Raw genomic sequence first — 22,796 nt, 5'->3', positions numbered from 1 at the left:
TAGCACTCACATGGATAGAGGAGGTTGGGCATAATCAATATATCATATGTTCAGACTCAATGGCATCATTAATAAGTATAGCAAATTGCAAATCTGTTTGTAGGCCTGACTTGATTTGTGAAATTTTTCATAGTTTATATAGATTAAAAAATCTTAATATTACAGTGTGTTTTATGTGGGTCCCATCTCACGTAGAAATAGAGGGTAATGAAGAAGCTGATCGTTTGGCTAAAAAGACTCTTAAGTCAGACATACAATGGACAGTTCCATTGAGTAAAATGGAAATTAAGTGTATCATTAAAACAAGAATCAATAGGATATGGCAAGAACAATGGGAAAAGGAGGCAAAAGGTCGTTTTTTATATAAAATACAGAAACAAGTGAAAACAAGGAGGCAGGGTGGTTGGAAACGAAGGGGGGAATCTGTTATCACAAGGTTAAGAATTGGACACACAGGTCTTAATCATAATCTCAATCGTTTAGGGAAACACGCAACAGGACTATGCATTAATTGTGACAGGAGAGAAACGGTAGAGCATATATTAATAGAATGTGAAGCATACAGAACAGAACGAATCATATTGTTAGAACAAGTTAAAGAATTAGGTTACACACATTTATCAGTAGAGGGTTTACTTTCCTTTTCTACATCAAAGCCATCAGCATGGCCAGCTGTCATGAGATACCTTAAAGAAACAGAGCTATTTGATCGAATTTAAGAATAATCAAGAATATATACTTTATTTTTTTTTATTTTTTTTATTTTTTTTTATTTTTTTTTTTATTTTTTATTTTTATTTTTTTTTTTATTACGTGTTAGTAGAAATCCGCATTGAAGCTCCACACCCCAAACAGTTGGTGGCGGTAATGCAACAAATTGGTATGCCAACCGCCAATAAAAAGAAGAAGAAGAAGAAGAAGAAGAGGTAGAAGCACAGGGTTTTTTCTAAAATCGGCTGATTTATGTTGTTCTGTCGGAGCATAGTGTCGGTTTCAGTGAATATGATCAAAAAATTCTTGCCGACTGCAGCTAGAAGCTCGCTTGATCACATGACCCAGGCCACACACGTTCCAGCTGGTAAAAGTGATGCCGCTGCCCTTTGAAGGTAAACTAGGATTCATACAAAAGTTGAAAATAAACAATGTACAAGCCTGCTGCCCTTTTAAAACAAATAATGGTATAAGAAAAAAAAAAAAAAAAAACACAACTCGCGGAAAAAGATTACCCCCCTATCCACATCCCACTTTCCCAAACAAAGTGAGAACACGCGTCCCAAAAGTTCCATCGGAACAGCGAAACTACAGCTAAAAAGCCCTAGCTCCCTCTCCAATCACTTGAACAAGTACTAATGAACAAAATAAACGGTCATATAAATGTCCCAGTCTGAGTAACTGTAGCTGTTGAATAAAAGTCACATACCAGAGCATGTTATGCCAACATGTAGGCTATAAATGCTTTTCGAGACAGCGTCTCGATGAAGGCCTCAGTCTCCTCGGGCGAGGAAAACACCTTGTCAGTGGTACCATGAGTGACGTGCAGTCTTGCCGGATAAATGAAGCCTCAGGTAAGCCGACGATTTTAATGTTTTACCGTCTGGAGCGAGCCTCTAGATCGATCACTTTCTCACGGAGGGTTTTGTTCTCTGACTATACTTTTGTGCACTTCCGCTCGACGAGGGAAAGGCGGCGATCATCATCAGCAGTAGCATTCTCCACCTCCTTAATTCTATCCCCGAGGCACACTAAAGATGCTTGAGTGGACGCCAAAGATGCTTCCAGAAGATCAAATTGAGCAGTCATCGTTTTGTTCGTATTCTGTATTGCCAGAAAAATACTAGCACCCATCTGTGGGGTATTTTGAGCTAAATCTTTACATACACACTCTGGGGACATAATTATTTTATATCTTGTAAAAAGGGACATAATACGTGCCCTTTAAACAAAAATAATAATAAAAAAAAAAAAAAAAAAAAAAACATTTTATTCCAGCTTCGTACAGTGTTTTAATCAACTGTTACGAACCTCTCCCAGTCTAGGTTTGGGAGAGGGAGTAACAGGTTAAATTAAATAAAAAATGATAACATAAGTAAAAAATAAACGTGGACGAATCACTTCAATCCTCTGTCCCAGAAATACAACACAATTGCTTGAGTTGACAAAAGTAAACAGTTTATTTATTTTCTCATAAAAGAAAGGTACACAAGAAAAGGGAAGAAATGTATATCTTCAGGAGAGGGCATGGCCAAAACAACAAACAAAACAGCAGCTTATTAATAGGGGGAGTACTAAATAACCTATTCAGGTAAAAGAAAAGAAATAAACAACACAAGCTTTCCTCAATTCCCTTACTAACTAAAAACAGGGATAAACGTTAGATACAAAATAAATGGCACCCTCTCCCTACAGCTTCCAACCATTAAAGAAAAAGACACAATGGCTCAAAATACTTTAGCAAAGAAATAAACTTGGGTAGAATCTAACTAGCTGTATCACAGCAGACAACAGGGAATTCAGAGTTTACTTTCAACAGGAAAACACAACACACACAGTTTTCCCAATTCAACAGGATTAAAGATCTCTCAAATCTGGTAGTTAAAGGTGCAGTATGTGAGATTGACAACTAGTGGTTGAAATGGGTACTGCAGTCCAAATTCAAAATATCAGAGATCGCTGTTTCCCCGCCTCCTCAGACTCGACGCTCACACGGGTTGCCAGTTTGAGGACGTACGCAACAGGAGCGAGCGCAATTGACAATGAAAGCTGAGGAGACTGTAAGTTGATGAGTTGATTTATTGATTTATGATGAGTTGAAATCGCGTTTTAATATGCTCTCATTCATAGAGACTTTTAGATGGGTAGAACCTGCTCATCTCAGAACCTGCCATCTCAGACCCAGTTTGTTCGCTCGCTTACATGTCTGCAATACACTGTGTTTTCCGCCAACTGGCAACCTGAAAATAAATACTATTGGGTAAATTATCAACGTGCAGTATCACACAGACCAAAACAAAAACAGACATTCTGACACGGGAACGCACATTTCCGTAACTGGCTGTAGAAGTGTTTTTCAGAGAACCGAGTATGTGAACTCAGCATGTTTCCTAAATATCAGCATGTTTCCCAAACATATTATGGTATTTTATGCTTTAGTACATTCAAAAACTTACATACAGCACCTTTAATATAAATACAGGGTAACAGTTAACTCACAGCATAAGAACACACAATTTCAATTTCAACAGAATTAAGGAGTTCTTGAAGCACAAGTCTGGAGCAGGGGAGAAGTGAACCTCTCTCCAACAATGTTTCTTCTGCTCTCTTGTATGGTTTGGTCTCTGCAGCATACTCTCAATTATTTATTAGCGGCTGCTAAGCAAGCAGAGTGAGAGAGATGCTCCGTCTCAATTCACCTACTTATACTATACCCTAAAAGTATGTACTCTTTTTTTGAAGAAAAAGTAGATACTTTTGAGTGTGTAGCAAAAGAGTAGAGAAGCTTTGGGACATACTAACACATTGTACAATAGCGTTTTTAACGTTTGTTTTTTAATTTATGCATAAAGATGCATTTAAAAGTTAAAGGCCGAACGGATCATTATAAAAGTCCACATTGTTATTGCAGATGAAATATAACACGGATAACATTAAATAATTTTTTTTTTTTTACTACTGATTAGTAGTCACTCAAACCTTTATCATAACTTCTCACCGTCGGTCATGCACATCTGCCATGTTTTGCATTTTTTTTAACACTTTTTACTTGTTTTTGTAGTTCTGAACCAAATCTTCCTCCTAATCGCAATGGGTTGTGGGTAATATAAGCTGTTCTAGTGAGTACGGACCCACACTTCAAAAATCTACCTGAAATCATAGACCATCAGGGACTTTTGGTGTACACTTTTCAATATACTATTGCTTTTGGACACACTTTTTCTAATCTCACATACCGTTTAGCATGGACAGTGGGATGCAGGGGAGAGACAGATAATAAAGGGGGAAAAAAACATGGCAACATAAACACACCTCTATCATGAATATTAATACTTTAGGGCTTCAGGACGTAACACAAAATTTGAATGTGCGTAAGTTAAAAAAAATCAACATTTTGAACAAAAAGCTGAGAAAATTTTAAATTGAGCACGCCTAATCAAAACACATATGGAGTAGATCGTGTCCATTAACACCTCAGAATTTTGCAGTTAGTTCCTTTTTATGGGTTTGACATTTCATCCAGTAACGTTAAGAATATTTACAGTACATAATAAAAAAAATTAAATAGTACATTGATTATCATGAAATGCATAAATATGATAAAATAAAAGATTAGAATAGACAAACAATAGACATATGAGGCCTCCTCTTTATGTTCCACGAGTGAATACTGATAATTCTCCTCAGTCATCCGATTGATCTCCTGAAATGATTAAAATAACACATTACATCAGGTTCACCTCATCTGATCGAAATAGCTTCAGTGATGAATAAACAGTAACTCACATCTCAAGCCACTGCTGCTGTCTGACTTGAGCATTAAGATCCACTGTCAGCGACTGCAACAGAAAATCATCTTTTAAAATGTCAAACTGGCTCATTGCCATTTTACTTTTGGATTTGCAGAGATCTTATTTATACAATGTTTATATTACTATTAATTGTATGATGATTCATTGTAAAATACTAAAGTTTAATCTTTATTTACTTTATGTCAGAAATTTTGTTTAATAAAGTTTAATTACCGGTAATACTTTAAACTACATCATTCTTTAGAGACAGATCATCAACTGCTGATAGCCTTAAACCAAATGCAGAGTACAGAGTACTTACTGTTGGCTGGAACAAATCCTGAAAAACAATCAAAATGGATTTCAATTATCAGGAAAATTATATTTTTGTTGAAGCAATCAAATGTCTGCATAAAAAAAAAACAAAGTAAGCAATTCTCAAAATGCCTTAATCATGAAACATTCATAAAACCAGATGTATAAGTTGTTGCACTAAGGGACCATTTATGTAGGAATGAATTCATGAATGATTAACAAATAAACTAGTTCTGCTCATGTAAATACTACTACAAAATATGGCTTTCAATACTAAGACAATAATCATGAAACATTACTGTGTCTCACCTGGCTTCACTTTCTTCTGATACACAAAATACCCCAGGACAGCAATGACAAGCAACAGAATCACCACAGAAACAACAGCAACAATCATGCCAATGGGAGCAGATGTTTCTGTTTAAAGAAAATATATATCAGATTGTTAAAGATTCAGAGAATGTAAATAGCTGGTTGTCACCTTCTTGAAGAAAAATTCTGAAGACAAAAACTAACTGTTCATTGGTATTTTCTGGTCACTTTGACAATGGTTTGCAAAATGCACAATGATTCTTACTGTTATTAGTCCTGATTTCATTCACTGTCAGTGTCTTTCTAATGGTTTTGCTTTTGTGTTCCACCACACAGTTGTACACATTCTTCTTCCACTCATCAGGTTCAGCCTTTAGGGTGACAGTCTTCTGGAAGGTTCCATCCTCATTGGGAAGAAGTTTACCAACCTTCACATCCTTATAATGCTGTAGTCTGTTTTTCATCCAGGTGATTGAAATATTACTGGGATAAAAGTCTGTGACGTGACACAACACTGGAGATGAGGCATTCTTCTGCAGCAGAGACACCTGAGGAGAGACTAGAGAGAGAGAGAGAGAGATAGAGATAGAGATAGAGAGAGAGAGAGAGAGAGAGAGAGAGAGAGAGAGAGAGAGAGAGAGAGAGAGAGAGAGAGAGATTGATTTCAGTACCTGGAAATTGTATTTCAGACCACTAATAAAACATTACACTTTTTAAAATATCACCAAAACCGACTTTTTAAAATATCAAAAAGAACTCCTAATCTCTCAAATAAATAAACAAATGATCCACACTTTCTTATATCCCACAAAAGGGATTTTTCCTACTTCTGGATTCAGGTGCACCACGTGTCTGTTCGTAGCTATACCATGAATTAGTTTCCACTGTAAATCTACTGTAAGTTTCTCTATAGGAGGCTTGTACAGAGATCTCCAGCAAACCCTGAAGTCTGGCCCAAATATTTCTGACCACCTCCAAGTTTTGACTTTTTTCAAAACATGCCAATGGGACATTTTGACACACTGAAAATAAAGCTTTTTTGCTGATGTCCTAAAAACTCCCCCAATTCTGGTGTTTTAAAGGGATAGTTCACTTTGAAATTAATTTTTGATATGTTTTAGCTTACCTCAAGGGCATCCAAGATGTAGGTGTCTTTGTTTCCGCAGTAGTTTCAATTTTGATATTTTTAGGTCAAACCGTTCTTGTCTGTCAGTCATATAATGCAGGTCTATGGTCACTGTCTCAAAACACAAGCACAGAGTCCAAATTAAAACAATTCCCCATCGTCCAAATGAAACAATTCCCCATCATAAGTACACATTGATGGCCTAAGACACGAAACGAGCGGTTTGTGTGAGAAAACGAACAGTATTTATATCGTTGTTATCTCTTGAAAACAGCACACGTCCAAATGATCTGACGGCGCGGGCGGGTATAGATATATACATAGATTCCGCATTGGCTACGGTTTCGTTCCAATGAACTGCAGTAGCCAAGGCGACGTCTAGTGTATATATCTATACCCGCCCGCGCCGTCAGATCAGTTGGACGTGTGCTGTTTTCAAGAGATAACAACAATATAAATACTGTTCGTTTTCTCACACAAACCGCTCGTTTCGTGTCTTAGGCCATCAATGTGTACTTATGATGGGGAATTGTTTCATTTGGACGATGGGGAATTGTTTTCATTTGGACTTTGTGCATGCTCTTTGAGACAGTGACCATCGACCTGCATTATATGACTGACAGACAAGAACGGTTTGACCTAAAAATATCAAAATTGAAACTACTGCGGAAACAAAGACACCTACATCTTGGATGCCCTTGAGGTAAGCTAAAACATATCAAAAATTAATTTCAAAGTGAACTATCCCTTTAAAAGGCAATATTGTGCCACTTTCTTCTTGGTACTCTTCCTGTGCCGCAGCAGACACTGATATCAATGGAAACACTCTTTCCCCCTCTCTTGCTCTTACTGAAGTTATAAAGCTTCTCTTCAGACTAGAGGTAAAGCTGCATGCACTTCCTTCAGCAACTGAGACAGGTGACGTAAAGAGTTTATCCCTGTATCCCTCTGAAGTGATTCTGCCTTTTTCCACCCTTTGGCATCTCTGAAATTCTCTACTTTTGTACATCTAGCTCTAATCAGACAGTTTCTCAAACTTCCTGAAGACAAACATTTCGTCTGAATTAATGGATTGTGAAACAAAGGTTCCCTCATAATCCAATCTTGTGGTTGTTCAATTCCTCTGCTTAGGGCTGGGCGGTATGACGGTTTATATTGTTACCGCGGTAGAAAATGGCAACAGTAACAGATTTTTTATTCCGTGTACCGCGACATGTAAATAAGTGGGCGTGGTTAACTCACATGCAGCGTGCGAGAGACTGAGACACTGAGATTTGTCAAAGAAACATGGAGAAAGCAGATCAAGAGGATCCACAAAGGAATTACGTTTTCTAAAGGGTTGTTGTTAACGTGATATTTTCGGGGATAAAGGCGCAGCAGTCAACTAGAGCAGAGCAGCACCCGTAGGCTTTAGAGGAGTGCACGATCGCAACGGGCAAAGCATGAAGCTTACTTGACAACAACAGTTCATATATCAATATCGTAACGAATAGAAATAACCTTAAATAATGTATAGTGATCTGCATCTTTCTGTCTCTTATGTAGCCTATAGTTACTTTTTAAAAACGAAACTCGCATTTAGCATGACACGCTAAAAAGCTTGTTAAAGCAAATGTATAATCCTGTATCTGAGGCAAAATGACTAAATATGCAGCGCGAGTTATATATTTCTAACTCCAAACAATTGGCCACTGAAACAGCTGATAAAATCTTGCTTCGATTCAATGCGTGATTACAACTTGTCACTCAAATTAACCGATCGCATTTTACTGATGCAAAAGACGCGCGCGTGCACACGCACTGATAGGGAGCACGGTGGTCAGTGTTCACCGAGCTATCTGTATGTTCACACACCGCCGCCGACTTGAGCTGCAAAGAAGCTCTGGCCGCCCTGTCAAGGACGCTTGTCAAAAAGTACGAGGAAGCTTGTTGACGCTTTGGCCGCTCTGAAGTCTGTGTCACACCATGTAAACAGAAAAAAAAACAAGCAATACATTGACGCTAGAAACCTTTTATAATGACAGCATTTTTATAACAGTTTTGGTCACATTTGGTTTGGAAAAAAATAATAATTAGCTATTACTATTATTAATTAATCACTATTATTAATAGTGAGTGCAATACCTTGCAATATTAATAATCAAGGTATTAATCAATATTTTTCCTTCTAAATATCACATGAGTTGAATGACTTCTCTGGAGATTTTACTTTGTTATAGAAGTTACCAGTGTGATTACTGAAATGTTCTTTCATGTATTCTTTAATGTCTGAATTTGATATCTGAATGCAGTAACATTGCTTGCCTATTTATCCCAGCTTCCAGAAATGAAATAGGGACTGGTTTTGTGTTTGAGAAAGGTCTTCAACATGTTAAAACACATAGGGGTCATTGAAGTTTAAGGTACCATTTGCCAGTTAAAGCCTATAGTTTCCATTTAGAATAAAGTGTCCTATCCTGAGAGAAAGAACTTGTTATCTTGATGTTTTGAGACGAGACTCCCGTTTGTAGTTAGAGCCTGGCCAAATCCAACCTTGGAAAAGATGCGTGTCAGGTGTGTGTGTGTTAGTCTTCTTGCTGACAGGTTAAGGAACCACTGGCATTGTTGGAGATTGACTGAGACATGCTGGCATCCAGCAACCCAAATTTGCGACCTGGAAGGTCACGACGTGCCTGACTTCAGAGTGTCAGCGGCATAATCTATGGAGATATGCTTCAGTCTATCTGTATATGTGTGGGAAATTACTATGTTTATCAATTTCTTAGCTAATCAGAATCATTCAACCTGTAAGCAATGAGTAGCTTAGACCTTGGAAATGGTATAACTGCTGTGATCTTTGTAATTGTAAGCAGAGCGGCCTACGAACTCCTGTGTGAGTCTTGAAGCTGACTTCTGCTGATGAAACTGCAAACTATCTTCAGTAAAACTTTTCTTCAATTTTTTATAATTCTGACTCCGGGTCTTCTTTCAAACATCTGGTCCATGGGTCCTAAACTGTTAACCCCTAACAGCGTCATAGCTCATTACCATAAAGTTGAGCTACTTTCAACTTTCTGATTGACGCTCAAAATGCGATGCTGATGGATTTGACGCTCCTTGCAGCTGAGAGAAGCCAGCTTCCATTGAAAATGAATGATTTCCGGTAACTTTGGAAGCTCAAGTCACCGGTGTGAACGTACAGTATGTAAAATAATGGCGCAGTTACAAGGTGTGTATAATTTACACTACTTAGTCAACACTAACAGTAGCTGCTGTTCGGTTTTCATACTGCTGAAGAATCCCATTAGGGGAAAGTTCTGAAAAAGACCCAAATATATCCTATTCATACGCCTATTCATTATTTTTCTCACATGAATAGGGTAAAAAATTTAACCTTTAGATATCACCATGAAAATTACTGAGTTGATTACTTATATCAAGACAAACAAAAAATGTATTACAAGTTTTTAAAATTATTTGTTAACATGGACAAACGGTGCATAATCTAATTACGTATGTGCTAATTTGCATAAATACCACAACAGATCTAAACACTGGGTATAGCCAGGTGAAAATGTCTTGTTGAATCTTGTTGACACATCACAGTAAAATACTTAATGTTAAGGTCTGAATGGAACCCATTTAGGCTACCCATGAGCATTAGAGAACTCTGGTAAATTTTAACATTGAGCTAATTTTTTTGTACATTTGGAGTGCTGTCAATACAGAGAACAACGACAAAAATCTGTGTTGCCTACACCGTGTTATCCCCTTTTTAAAATTTGCACCCTGTTGACTTCAATAGGGCAAGTCTTAAACCTGCTTTTAGCCTCTTAACATCCTTGATGTGTCATTACAAGTGCACAGCCAATGTGCACAGCCAATGTTAAAAACACACTATGTAATTTTTTGCCACTAGAGGTTGTTTATTCAAAACAAAGGCGTAGCTTGATGATGCCTTGATTTCACAGAATCATGGGAGTTGTTGTCTTCACCTCTACAGCCGGTGGTGAATACGACGGGACTCAGGCAGAAATCATATTCATGGGTGACCGGTAATGTATTAAACCATTACGAAAACCGTAGGAGCAGAACAAGGCTGCTGAAGCGATTGCTAAAAAGGGCGACAAACTGTTTGAGAGCAGTGGAGCTTTTATTATGCAGCAGAGCGCTTCCGCTTCTTCCGGTCATGCGTATGTGGGGTAACGCAGTGCCGTTTTATCATATATATTTGAGTGTGTTGAAAGTTGTTATAATGCTACTCTGTGTCTTCGCTTGGTGGTTGCTATATGAGACACTTGTTGCACACTGCAGTGAGCTAGATCAATATTAGGCATGGTAAAAATGAAACCATGCCTAATACCTAATGCCGAAACCATAGTGTAAATTACTGGTTTCACCGTGGGATCCAAGAGAGGTTGGTGAGTGAAAGCAGTTAAGCACCTAAGGCCTTCAAACAGCGTTGGCCATTCTAGTTGCCAGGGACAACTCACAGTTAGAATTTGAGCCCCCTTGTTGTCCAGCAGAGAAAAACCCAGACTCGAAAACAGGTCCAGTCCGAGGATATTGCTGCCATGGCGCGTAATGTGGAATGGAAAGTTGGACAAAGCCTTATTGCCATACAGGACATGTGCATGTATAAGACAGACTTCCATGGAACTTCCATATTCGAACAAATTCAGTGAGGGCGGCTGGAGGGGCAAGTGTGGCAGGAAACGTTCATAAGTGGCCATATTGAGTAGCGAGACTTTAGCCCCTGTGTCCAGTAGCAGGGGAATACAAGAGTCTGCTATATTAACAGCGCATGTAGAAAATCCTGCTGAATTGGTGTTGATTGAATGGATAATAGCAGGGTTTGTAGCATTAGCACGTAGGTTTCATTGTGTAGGTGCTTGAATTGGAGCAGACCGACACCAGTTTGCAAAATGGTTCAGCTTTTGACAGCGTCGGCATGTTTGTCCCCATGCCGGACAGTTGAGGGCACGTGAGGAGTGTCGGCGCTGACCTTGAGGGCATGCATATTGTATGTCTGCACTCGAACATATATCTGCCTCTGCCCCATGAACTTGTGTACATTCTTGTATCACACTTACATTCGAGTCGTGTGCCATGTTTAATTTAGCAGCGCACTGAGAAGCAGACTCGATTTGTGAGGCCAGATTTACAGCTTTCTCTAAAGTGAGATCATCATCTTCCAATAGCAGCCGCTCCCGAACGAGTGTATTGTTTGTTTTTTCAATTAACTGATCTCGTATCATCTCCTCTGATAAAGCACCAAAACCGCACGGTTTTGCCAACCCCCTTAAGTCAGCGACATATTGAGCAATCGACTCACCAGCGCGCTGTCTGCGCTGTCGGAACTGCAGCCGTTTCAGCAGGAGACTCTGTTTTTTTTTCAAAGTGTCGGTCCAACAGTGTGATCGCGGCAGCGTAATCATCCGCATCTCCGAGTGTGCGAAACACACGCTGTCCTTCGTCTCCGAGACAGTGGAGGAGTATGGCCATTTTCCGCTTCGTCGGGACAGCATCGAGACTAATTGCTAAAAGGTACGTTTCAAAGGACGTTTTCCATTGCTTCCATGGGACCGTAGGCTCGCCGGGATGGGGCAAAAAAGGGCTCGGGGGAGATAACGACAGCGTGGGGCAGTCATCTGCCATTCTCGTCGCCAATTGTTATGTCTGTAAATACGACTCGTACTGGAGTTTTCTTTAGTTATCTTTTATTGAGCTCTCGAACATCTCACATCTCCCGAACAGTTCCAAAAAAACCTTCATAACATTTTCGTCACTTCCCGTTCCCCCAACCCTTAAAGTAACCGCGCTCATTCTATCTTATTAATGTAACAAACATATTATTTTAACTAAACATCAGATTATTAGACTAATTAACTATGCAACAGACCACAAGTTTGAACAGACACTACTTTACACCTTTCCTCTAACTCTTTCACAATTACCTCCTTGCGATATATGTGCAGGATAGTTGGATGTGTTTCTCCACAAACATCACAAATCAAGCGATTGTCACATTAATTACTCAAATGTTCTGTCTTTAGACAACCAAAACAAATTCCCTTGGCTTTCAGGAATTCAATCTTGTCTCGTTGAGTCTTCTTCTTCAAAGCAAAACATCTTTCCAATGGATGTTAAAGCAACACTAAGCAACATTTTTTACCTTAAAATAATAAACAAAATCCAAAATCGTATCAGTGGTTCATCAAGTCGTAACAGGGTGAAAGGCACTTCTAGATTTGCTTTGCGTCCCTATATCTGATATAACCACACTATGCAAGTTTGCCAAACTGGGTCACGTTTCTGTAGTTCGAATGAGACATAAGAAAACTACAAATTTGACTTGCTTTACGTCAAGCGTTACAATAGGCATTATTTAGTTTTTATTCGTTTCTGATGTAGCAATACATAATACTTTCATGAAATCATGCAACATACTCTACCTTGTCTGTGGACATAGTTCATTCCAGTGCCGGTGCTGGATAAACAGAGCGAGCGTGCGACAGTAGGCTGCGGGCGGAGAAATTATTTACGACAGCGTTAATGGACAATTCCGCTTCCAACCTGTAGGGCAACCGAAGAGCAAAAGTTCCTTAGTGTTGCTTTAACTTACACAGAACAAACAGTTTCCATTAGACTTAGATATAAGTTTCTGTTTCCATTGTGACGACACAATGTCAGTCTTGTTAGATGAAACTGAAACAGCAACATCAGTGGCAATTGGGATTTACCTGTGCCCTGTTTAAATAAATCCCATCACATAGAGACTCTTTCACCTAGATATCATCATTTAGAGACAAAAAACTCCCAAACCCATTTAAGTGTAAAAATTTAATCGATGTTCAACAAATAAAAAATAGATATACTATAGATGAACAAATGATAAAGCTCGGGTTGCTGAATATTCGATCCCTTACTTCAAAAGCACTTATTGTTAATGATATGATTACAGATTATAACCTAGACATGTTGTGTCTGACAGAAACCTGGCTAAAACCAGACGATTACATTGCTTTAAATGAGTCCACCCCACAAGATTACTGTTATAAAAATGAGCCACGTTTGAAAGGAAAAGGTTCTGAAATGTTGCTGAAATCTATAGTAATATGTTCAGAATTACTGAGAAGTCTAGTTTCAAATATAATTATTTTGAAGTGTTGGTGCTAGTGTAAATCATAAATCGCGCTTGACATTTGTGCAAGCCACTGTATACAGGCCACCAGGGCAGTACTGAGTTAGAGTTAGTACTGGCTGCAGATAAAGTCCTAATTGTTGATGATTTTAATATACATGTAGATAATGAAAAAGATGCATTGGGATTGGCATTTAGAGACATTCTGAACTCTATTGGAGTTAGACAACATTGTGTCAGGACCCACTCATTGTCATAATCATACTTTAGATCTAATATTGTCACATGGAACCAATATTAATGCCGTTGAAATTCTGAAGCAGTCACAACATCTCAGATCATTACCTAGTCTCGTGTATACTCCATTTAGCCAAGGCTGCAAAGCCGACACTGTGTTACAAATATGTTAGACCTATCATTTCTGCCACTAAAGATTGCTTTATTAATAATATTCCTGATCAATTTCATCTCCTCAGCATCCCAGATAGCTTAGAAGAACTCAATATTGCGACCAGAGAATTTGGACTCTCTCTTTTCCAGCACTTTAGACACAGTTGCTCCTTTGCGCATAAAGAAGATTAAAGAAAATAGTCCAATGCCATGGTACAATGAGCACACAAAGGTCCTTAAGAGAGCAGCCAGAAAAATGGAAGAAACTGGAAGAAAACAATAGATTTCATAGAAAGAGCACGATTTTGTACAGAAAATACTTAAAAAAAACTGCTAGATCTGTTTATTTTTCGACTCTCTTAGAAGACAACAAACACAACCCTAGGTATTTATTTGACACAGTTGCTAAATTAACAAGAAATAAAGCTTTACTTCTTAAGTTTCCAAAGAGCATAGCAGTAATGACTTTATGAACTTCTTTACTTACAAGATTGATAATATTAGAGAGAAAATTATAACTATACAACCGTCTACTACAGTATTGCATCAGGGAGTGCATTGTAGTGTTCCTGAGGAAAAATTCCATTTATTCATTGCTATAGGAGAGACAGAATTCATCATATCATCTAAATCAACAACATGCATGTTAGACCCTATACCGACTAAACTACTGAAAGAAATGCTCCCAGAGGTCATAGATCCTCTTCTTGATATCATTAATTCATCTTTGTCTCTAGGATATGTACCAAAATCTTTTAAGCTGGCTATTAGTAAACCTATAAATAAAAAAAAATAAAAAAAATAATTATTATAAATTAAAAAAAACGCAACTTGATCCTAGAGAATTATTACAGGCCAATCTAAAATCTACCCTTTTTGTCAAATATACTAGAAAAAGCAGTATCTTCACAACTATGTTCATTTTTGAAAGAAATGGTATCTGCGAGGATTTCCAGTCATGATTTAGACCGTACCATAGTACTGAGACTGCTCTCATTAGAGTTACAAATGATTTGCTCTTATCATCCGATCGTGGTTGTATCTCGCTATTGGTGTTACTCGATCTTAGTGCTGCATTTGATACTATTGACCACAACATTATGTTAAATAAACTCGAAAATGATTTGCTCTTATCATCCGATTGTGGTTGTATCTCGCTATTGGTGTTACTCGATCTTAGTGCTGCATTTGATACTATTGACCACAACATTATGTTAAATAAACTCGAAAATTATGTTGGCATTTGGGGAATTAGCATGGTTTAACCCTCTGGGGTCTGAGCTGTTTTCTGGGCCCTGGAGGTGTTCTGACATGCTCTGACATTTGTGGTTATTTCTGTTACTTGTGACATTTTCATGGCTAAAGTCTAATTACACTGTATTCAGCACAAACTCTGCTACAATAAAATATCAGCAGCATGTATGTAAAATTTGTAGTTTTGAGATAATGACATTTATGCGTGGTTTGTGAAAATACAAAAAAAAAAAATTCTCACTGAAATAAGGCCATGAAACCCATACTGATTATTTCTTCACAAGACTTTTGAAAATTGTATGACGTAGCCTAGAATATTTGCTCTAAAACTATGTAAAAATCACACTGACTGCTCATTCAGATAAGACAATATATTGATTAAAACATTTTACGACGTGTTTTGTGTGAAAAAGCTTTATGCGGGAGGTCATTAATATGTATTGTTTTCACACCTGAGAAAGACAAAGACCCTCCCCTAACGGCCCTATTAGGAGCTATCAGGCCCTGTCATTCTGAGCAACCTTGCACAATGAATGAGGAGATTTTTAAAAAAATGGCTTTTCAATTGTTTGGATTTATTTACAACACAACATAATCCAAAGATACACAACAAATGACAAAAAAGCACTTATTGAAAACAATGATCCAAAGACAGAGACCTTTGTGCCATTCCTAAAAACATTGTGCATACCTTTCATTTCCAAGGTGTTTGATTTTCACTTTACCATGTTCATGTACAGAGACTCATGTGAATGTTGAAGTCAGCAGGACTCAGTGGCATCTGGGCCCTGAAAAAAAAAAAAAAAAAAAAAGTGAACATACTGATATCAAGAGAAAGGCCTGCACGATTTTGGGAATAAATTTTAGATTTTTCTTGTTAAAATGGCTTTTTAAAATTCACAGAATACACACACACACACACACACACACACACACACACACACACACACACACACACACAAATGTTTCCAACAATATATAATATAATGAACACCAGGTTTGTTGTGCCTTGTAGGCATAAGCTATGCGCAGTGCTGGATAAAATAATAACAATAACCTATAGCAGCCTATAAATCTTCCAAAAGATTTCAGTAACAACTAAGCTAGAGAAAAATATATTGATTATCATGTTACTTTAAATGTTTCCATTCGTTATGATGATATGAAATGAGATTATAGTAAAAACATGAAGCCGTTTGGTGCGTTTTGCTTTTCAAACGCGATCGCGATCCAAAATATAATACATTCAAACGCGATCGCGCTGCAAAATATGATACATTCAAACGCGATCACGATCCAAAATATGATACATTCAAACGCGATCGCGCTCAAATATAAAACATTATGGTTACCATATACATATCTACGTTTGAGCAGATATCCACAAACACAGTAACAGTAAACACGGGTCTAAATATTATAATATTCACCATATATCTAGCAACAGTTCAACTGCAATGTGAAATTTATGCAACAATAACAAACTAATATGTAAGAATTTCTTACCTTACATCTTTGTCTTCAAATCGCGTTCTTCTTCTTCTGAGGTAAATCCAATGTAAGCTCAGGCGCGTCTTTCAAACTCGACGAAAAGCAGAGACTTGTGAAGTGTTTTGGTGTTTTGTTTTTAGAGGTAATGAACGCGATCGCGTTCCATGTGGAGATTTGCATGTGAATCTCTTTTGCGCTCGTGGGCGTGGTGAAATTAAAAATAATTAGGAAGCGTTTTAGAAGCTGGACATCTTGTTGGTTTTATACAAATTACTTAAACAGAGAATATTTGTTTTCAGTTTGAATCCGATCATTTAAAAGTACACACTTAAATGTTTATAAAGGTATATGGCTCATAAATGTGACAAGTATTCGCTGAGTTTTGTTTCAGTTTATAGACGTGCTCAAGAAAAAAAAGTTCACCGCGACAGAGAGGCAGAACGCACACCCTGTTTATTTTCTTTATTTTACAAAAGCACAATGTTTTGATTTGATTGTAAGTGGACACATACAAAAGTAGAAATATCACAGATTCTTTTTATATTTCTTTTTTCTGTATGACCATAAATGACGGAGTAATTTAAGTTTATAATGCTACAATGTGGAGAAAATCCAGCAAAACACGCCTGCGCATTTGCCGACCTCAGAGGGTTAAAGCATACTTATCTGACCGTTATCAGTTTGTAGCAGTAATGTCTTATCAATCACAAGTTCAGTATGGAGTACTACAAGGCTCAGTACTAGGAACGCTGCTGTTCACTCTGTACATGCTACCCTTGGGAGATATCATTAGGAAGCATGGAATTAGTTTTCACTGTTATGCTGATGATACTTAGCTCTATATCTCTTCGCGCCCAGACGAAACTTGCCAATTTAAAGGGATAGTTAACTTTGAAATAAAATTTTGGTATGTTTTAGCTTACCTCAAGGGCATCCAAGATGTAGGTGTCTTTTTTTCCGCAGTAGTTTCAATTTTGATATTTTTAGGTCAAACCGTTCTTGTCTGTCAGTTATTTCATGCAGGTCTATGGTCACTGTCTCAAAAAGCATGCACAAAGTCCAAATTAAAACAATTCCCCATCGTCCAAATTAAACAATTCCCCATCGTAAGTACACATTGATGGCCTAAGACACGAAACGAGCGTTTTTTGTGAGAAAATGAACAGTATTTATATCGTTGTTATCTCTTGAACACAGCCGCGTCCAAATGATCTGAGGGCGCGGGTGGGTATAGATATATACACTAGATGTCGCCTTGGCTACTGCAGTTCATTGGAACAAAACCGTAGCCAAGCGACATCTAGTGTATATATCTATACCCGCCCGCGGGTGAACTATCCCTTTAAGAAATTAACGAAATGCATAGCTGATATAAAAATGTGGATGACTAGTAATTTCCAGCTACTTAATTTTGAAAAAACAAAGTTTCTAATGACTGGACCAAAAACCTCTGCACGTACTAATCTAGAATACTGTCTAACACTTGATGGCTGCTCTGTCAAGTCTTCGTCGTCTGTTAGGAACCTGGGTGTGCTCTTTGATACCAATCTTTCATTTGAAAGCCAAGTTGAAAGCAAAGCCAACAGCATCTGTAAAATCACATTCTTCCATCTTAAAAATATATCTAAATTACGCCATATGCTCTCACTGACAAATGCGGAACAATTAGTTCATGCGTTCATGACCTCAAGGCTAGATTATTGTAATGCTCTACTGGGTGGTTGCCCTGCACGCTTAATAAACAAATTACAGCTGGTCCAAAACGCAGCAGCTTTGTTCTTACCAGAACCAGGAAGTATGACAATATTAGCCCTGTTCTGTCAACACTGCATTGGCTCCCTATTAAACATTGTATACATTTTAAAATATTGCTGATTACTTACAAAGCACTAAATGGTTTAGCTCCGCAGTACTTGAGCGAGCTCTTAACGCATTATAGTCCTTCACGTTTATTGCGATCTCAAAACTCTGGTCAGCTGATAATACCTAGAATATCAAAATCGACTGCTGGCGGTAGATCCTTTTCCTATTTAGCACCAAAACTTTGGAACAGTCTTCCTAACATTGTCCGGGAAGCAGACACACTCTGTCAGTTTTAATCTAGACAAAAAACACATCTCTTTAACCTGACATACACATAGAAAATTATACACGACCACAACGCATCCCTGAAGTATCAGCAGAGATTGTGTCAACTAGACTCTCATCGAAGGCCTCATTGATACAACAGCCATCAGCACTAATCCTCAACAAACCCGTCTCCATCCCGGTGTGATGACTCTGATTTTCAATCAGATGGAACTGGATAATATTCTGATTGTTCCAAACCAGGGTTTTTCCTGCATAAAGAATTATGAGGCAGCCGTCTCATTATGAGGAGGCAGCAACACTCAGCCATGTTTAATTACTGAATGATTCAGCATTTTGAACGAATCGGTTGAGTAAAAAATTCAGTTACCCATTCATAAACTGCCTCATTCTGAATAAATCAGCCGTTTGAACGAAGGGTTTAAATGAATATATATATATACATAATATTATTTAATACAGTTGTATTTTTTCAATGTAAATTATTTAATTTGATTGGTAACAGCATAGTGTCTTATTATTCTAATTGAATGTATTGATCAAATTTAAGATTTGAAATAAGAGAGAGCATTTAATAAAATTAGGGGGAAAATGCCCTTTATAAAGGTACAAAAATAATTCTGAAAAGAGTGCTTTTCAACAGTGATGTAATGAAACATTGACAATTTAAGTTTGAAGGGAGTAAAGCCTCTGTTTAGGCTATTAAGGAAATGTAATTTTGCCAAAAGAAGAACTTTATTTTAAAAAAATGTTATTTTTAAATCAGACAACTTCAGTGTGATATGTTACCATATTATCATGCTTAACACTGAGAATTTGAATAATTGTAATGTGATGATCAGATGCAGATATTTAAATCAGAGAATATCATAGGTTTGGGCGATTGGTGGGTGGATTATTTATTTTTAACAGTGGATTCGGGTGACTCAAAGTGCACCAGATGAATGAATTTATCTTTAAAATGTGCAAAATTTTCTTTCGGGGGAGCATGCCCCCAGACCCCCCAGAGGTACAGAGCTCCACCCACAGAAATACTATGGGAAACACAGTAGGCTATATGACGGTCTACGAAAAATACACATTTAATTATCTTATTATGAAAATACACGATCAGGATTTTACCATCTCTGCCTCGTTTTGAGCCAGGAAAAACCCTACAAACCAATCTGACTTCTGACCTATAATGCTGCCTAAATCACTGTTTGTTCATTGGCCAGAGGGGAACTGGCCCCCCGACCGAGCCTGGGTTCTCCCAAGGGTTTTTTTTTTTTTCGGTTACCTGATGGAGTTTTGGTTCCTTTCCACTGTCGCCTTTTTACAGCTTTGTTGCCACTGGCTTGGTTTGCTTAGTTGGGGACATTAAATTTAACATTTAATTTAATATTCAACAATAATATTGATCTGCCTACATTGACACTATTATACAACTAAACTGAGCTGGACGATGACATCACGGTTTACTCCAGAGCGGCTATATATATATATGAAACATCACTGAGCTTACTTAAGCTGGACAGTGGACTGTGGCACTATTTTCTTCAGGAAACAATCTTTGTTGCATTACTTTTCCTGTTATCTCTGTAAAGCTGCTTTGAAACAATCTGTATTGTAAAAAGCGCTATATAAATAAATGTGACTTGACTTGAGAACCTTTCTGAATCACACCTATTCTTAAGTCTAGAAATAAGAGTAAATTTACGTCATTTTTAGAATTTTAGCCTAGCATCTTTAGCCTAGTATTCATATAATGCATCCCCTAACCTTATACAGTTATCAGATCAAATGCACATGCTAATTCTTGCTTAATATTATGAACAGCAGCTACGCTAATTATTTTCTTTTTGCTTCTCTGTTTTATATTGGGATGCCCATCCTGATGTAGCTAGAGAGTTTGTCAGCTACAGTTTGGATCCAGCCTATTATGAAGACTTTAGATGCCCCAAACCTATGAAGAGACGGTGCCAACTCCTGCAAAGACTTTAGATGATGCAAACTCTGAATTAACATGCACCAATGCAATATTTTCTAAATATCATAATCATTTGTTAACAAACAAGTATTCATTACTTCAATGAGCTCATTGTATCTACATTAAATTACTACATTGTTTAGCTACCTGTGATTTTGTATATATACACTTCTGAAATACATAACTTAGACAGTTTCCTGATAACAGAACATATTCAATTGTAATATGGACTCATGCACTTTCTGTAAAGCTGCTTTGAATGATGTGTATTGTGAAAAGCACTATACAAATAAACGTGAATTGAATTGAATTGAATTTAGGCTGTCTCCTGGTAAAGTGCTTGAGGAAATATAAACGATCCTTTTCTTTAATAGTTTTCTCTTCAATGTCATGTTCAAATGCTCTGATAAATGCAATATCCTGCAATGGGTTGTCATCAAAGACTGGGATCTCCCGTTTTGGCAGATACAAGGATTTGCTTGCTGTTGAATAAGATACGATTCAATTCCTCTTGCCTTTTTAGGACTTCAAGCAGGGGATCACCATGAGGAGGAAGAACATGACTGGTCAAAAACTGGGTGCTTCCTAAAACTAGGTGCTTACCAATTAGCACACACTTGTTACTCAGGTGGTCTAATTATATTGAGTCACAGTGCCACTCAGTGGACAACAAAACATTTTCCAATCCAGCAAATGGCTCCTATAATACCATTGAAATTAACCAAGTAGATAGAATATGTTTGAAAACTTTGCACATTTAAAATGGTTAGTGCATGGATGGAGCAAGTACATAATGTAAGTGTACAAAATTCATACACATAATTCTGTTTATATGCTTTTAATGCTGTTAAACAATGTACGAGGAAATCTATTTGCTTAAATAACACTAAAATTAGAATGCACTATTTATCTTTCAATCAGTTATCCATCCATCTATCATACAACCACCCCATCGACCAATCCATCTTTGCTATTTTGTCTCATTAATAGATTTATGCATACAGAAATAACTCTGGGATATATACATACATCACATGTAAAAATGACTGACATTGTTTTTATGCACTAACTAATAATAATCATGTACCTGTTTTCTCCAGGCTCCTCTTTCCAAACTGCAGGAACTCCTTTAAAGACTCGACGCAATCAATTTCAAGGTAGTTTTTCCAGTACTGAAACTCAATGGTTTCATTGTTACACCTCTCTTGAAGGCTGAATCCTTGGTGCATTTTGGATACCCATTTCTCCCTCTTAAAATCCAGAAACAGGAAATCCTCTCCATCATATCCAGTCTGCCGGATCCCATTTATTTGTCCAGTCTCATCATTCCATTCACAGCCATATATTAGCTGGTATGTGTGCTTACCTGAGGCGACAAGATTTTAAATTATATGAACAACATACACTCTACACAAACAAAATGGCAGCTGTTCGTGGGAGAAATGCCTTAGCAATATACTTAGCCTGGCAATCTGTTCACTACAGCTTAAAGTACTGGTGTAGCTAGGCTTGGACAAGAGGGGCATTGCTAGGCTACAGATGAGGGGAATAAAAGCATCTCTCTCTCTCTCTCTATTATACAGTATATTAGTGCTGTCAATCGATTAAAAAAATAACTAGATCAAATCACACATTTTTAGTGATTAATCATAATTAAAAACACTTACGTTTTTAATATATTTTATAATGTAATAATTTCAATGTCCAAATTAATAGAGACAACATAAAGACATATATTTATAATATACATAAAGTATATTTTAAATAATTGTTTAACGGCATCTTTTTTATAAATGAAGGCCAGTATCACTGATACTAATACAGCTACTGATGTCTCATTAAACAGTCTGCACTGCATACATTATAAATTAAATATAGACTAATCCTTATTAAAGCTACAAAAGTTCTTTAGTCAAGAGCAGTGAGTAATTTTCTCTGTTCCCCTTTGTTCTTTGATTAACCGTTTAATCCCAATTTTTTTCTTACAGTTTGAGTACATGCATTTTACTCCTTGGGCCTCCCTAACAAACAAACTTTATACCCTCTTTGATTTTATTTTGGTTAAGTTAGTGAAATATTAGGTTTTATACTCTGTCACAATAGTGACCAGTGGGAAACACCATAGACAGAATTCATACAAATTCTTCAATTAGACCTATTTACACAACACATTCCAAGACATCCATAACCTTGTTTTGTCATTTCATTCAGGAGGCTTAGTGAGGT

General features: G+C 37.3%; 2 protein-coding genes across 5 annotated transcripts in view; both read right to left on the bottom strand.

Annotated features, from left to right (window-relative positions):
* LOC311081665 (uncharacterized protein) overlaps positions 1–22,796 on the bottom strand; it is a gene marked incomplete at its 3' end in the record, with an annotated part of 465,213 nt that overhangs the window by 312,917 nt on the left and 129,500 nt on the right. The gene's annotated exons all lie outside the window — the stretch shown is intronic.
* Positions 2,148–22,796, bottom strand: part of LOC311087853 (major histocompatibility complex class I-related gene protein-like) — a 50,056-nt gene continuing 29,407 nt past the window's right edge. For 2 of the 4 annotated variants that reach the window (XM_084121324.1, XM_084121323.1), the window contains exons 3-8: positions 21,658–21,936; positions 5,395–5,688; positions 5,127–5,234; positions 4,825–4,842; positions 4,498–4,550; positions 2,148–4,414 (exon numbers count right to left, since the gene is read on the bottom strand). In XM_084121324.1, the coding sequence (XP_083977450.1) occupies positions 4,531–4,550; positions 4,825–4,842; positions 5,127–5,234; positions 5,395–5,688; positions 21,658–21,936 (719 nt within the window). In that variant the 3' untranslated portion in view covers positions 2,148–4,414; positions 4,498–4,530. Of the gene's footprint in view, positions 4,415–4,497; positions 4,551–4,824; positions 4,843–5,116; positions 5,235–5,394; positions 5,689–21,657; positions 21,937–22,796 lie in introns of all 4 variants that reach the window. The other 2 variants (XM_084121326.1, XM_084121325.1) reach the window with 1 other exon arrangement.

The sequence above is a fragment of the Abramis brama genome (assembly GCF_963993115.1).
Source record: "Abramis brama genome assembly, chromosome: 1".
NCBI lineage: Eukaryota > Metazoa > Chordata > Actinopteri > Cypriniformes > Leuciscidae > Abramis > Abramis brama.
Note: the sequence above shows the minus strand (reverse complement) of the source record. Positions and strands in the feature narration are given on the sequence as shown.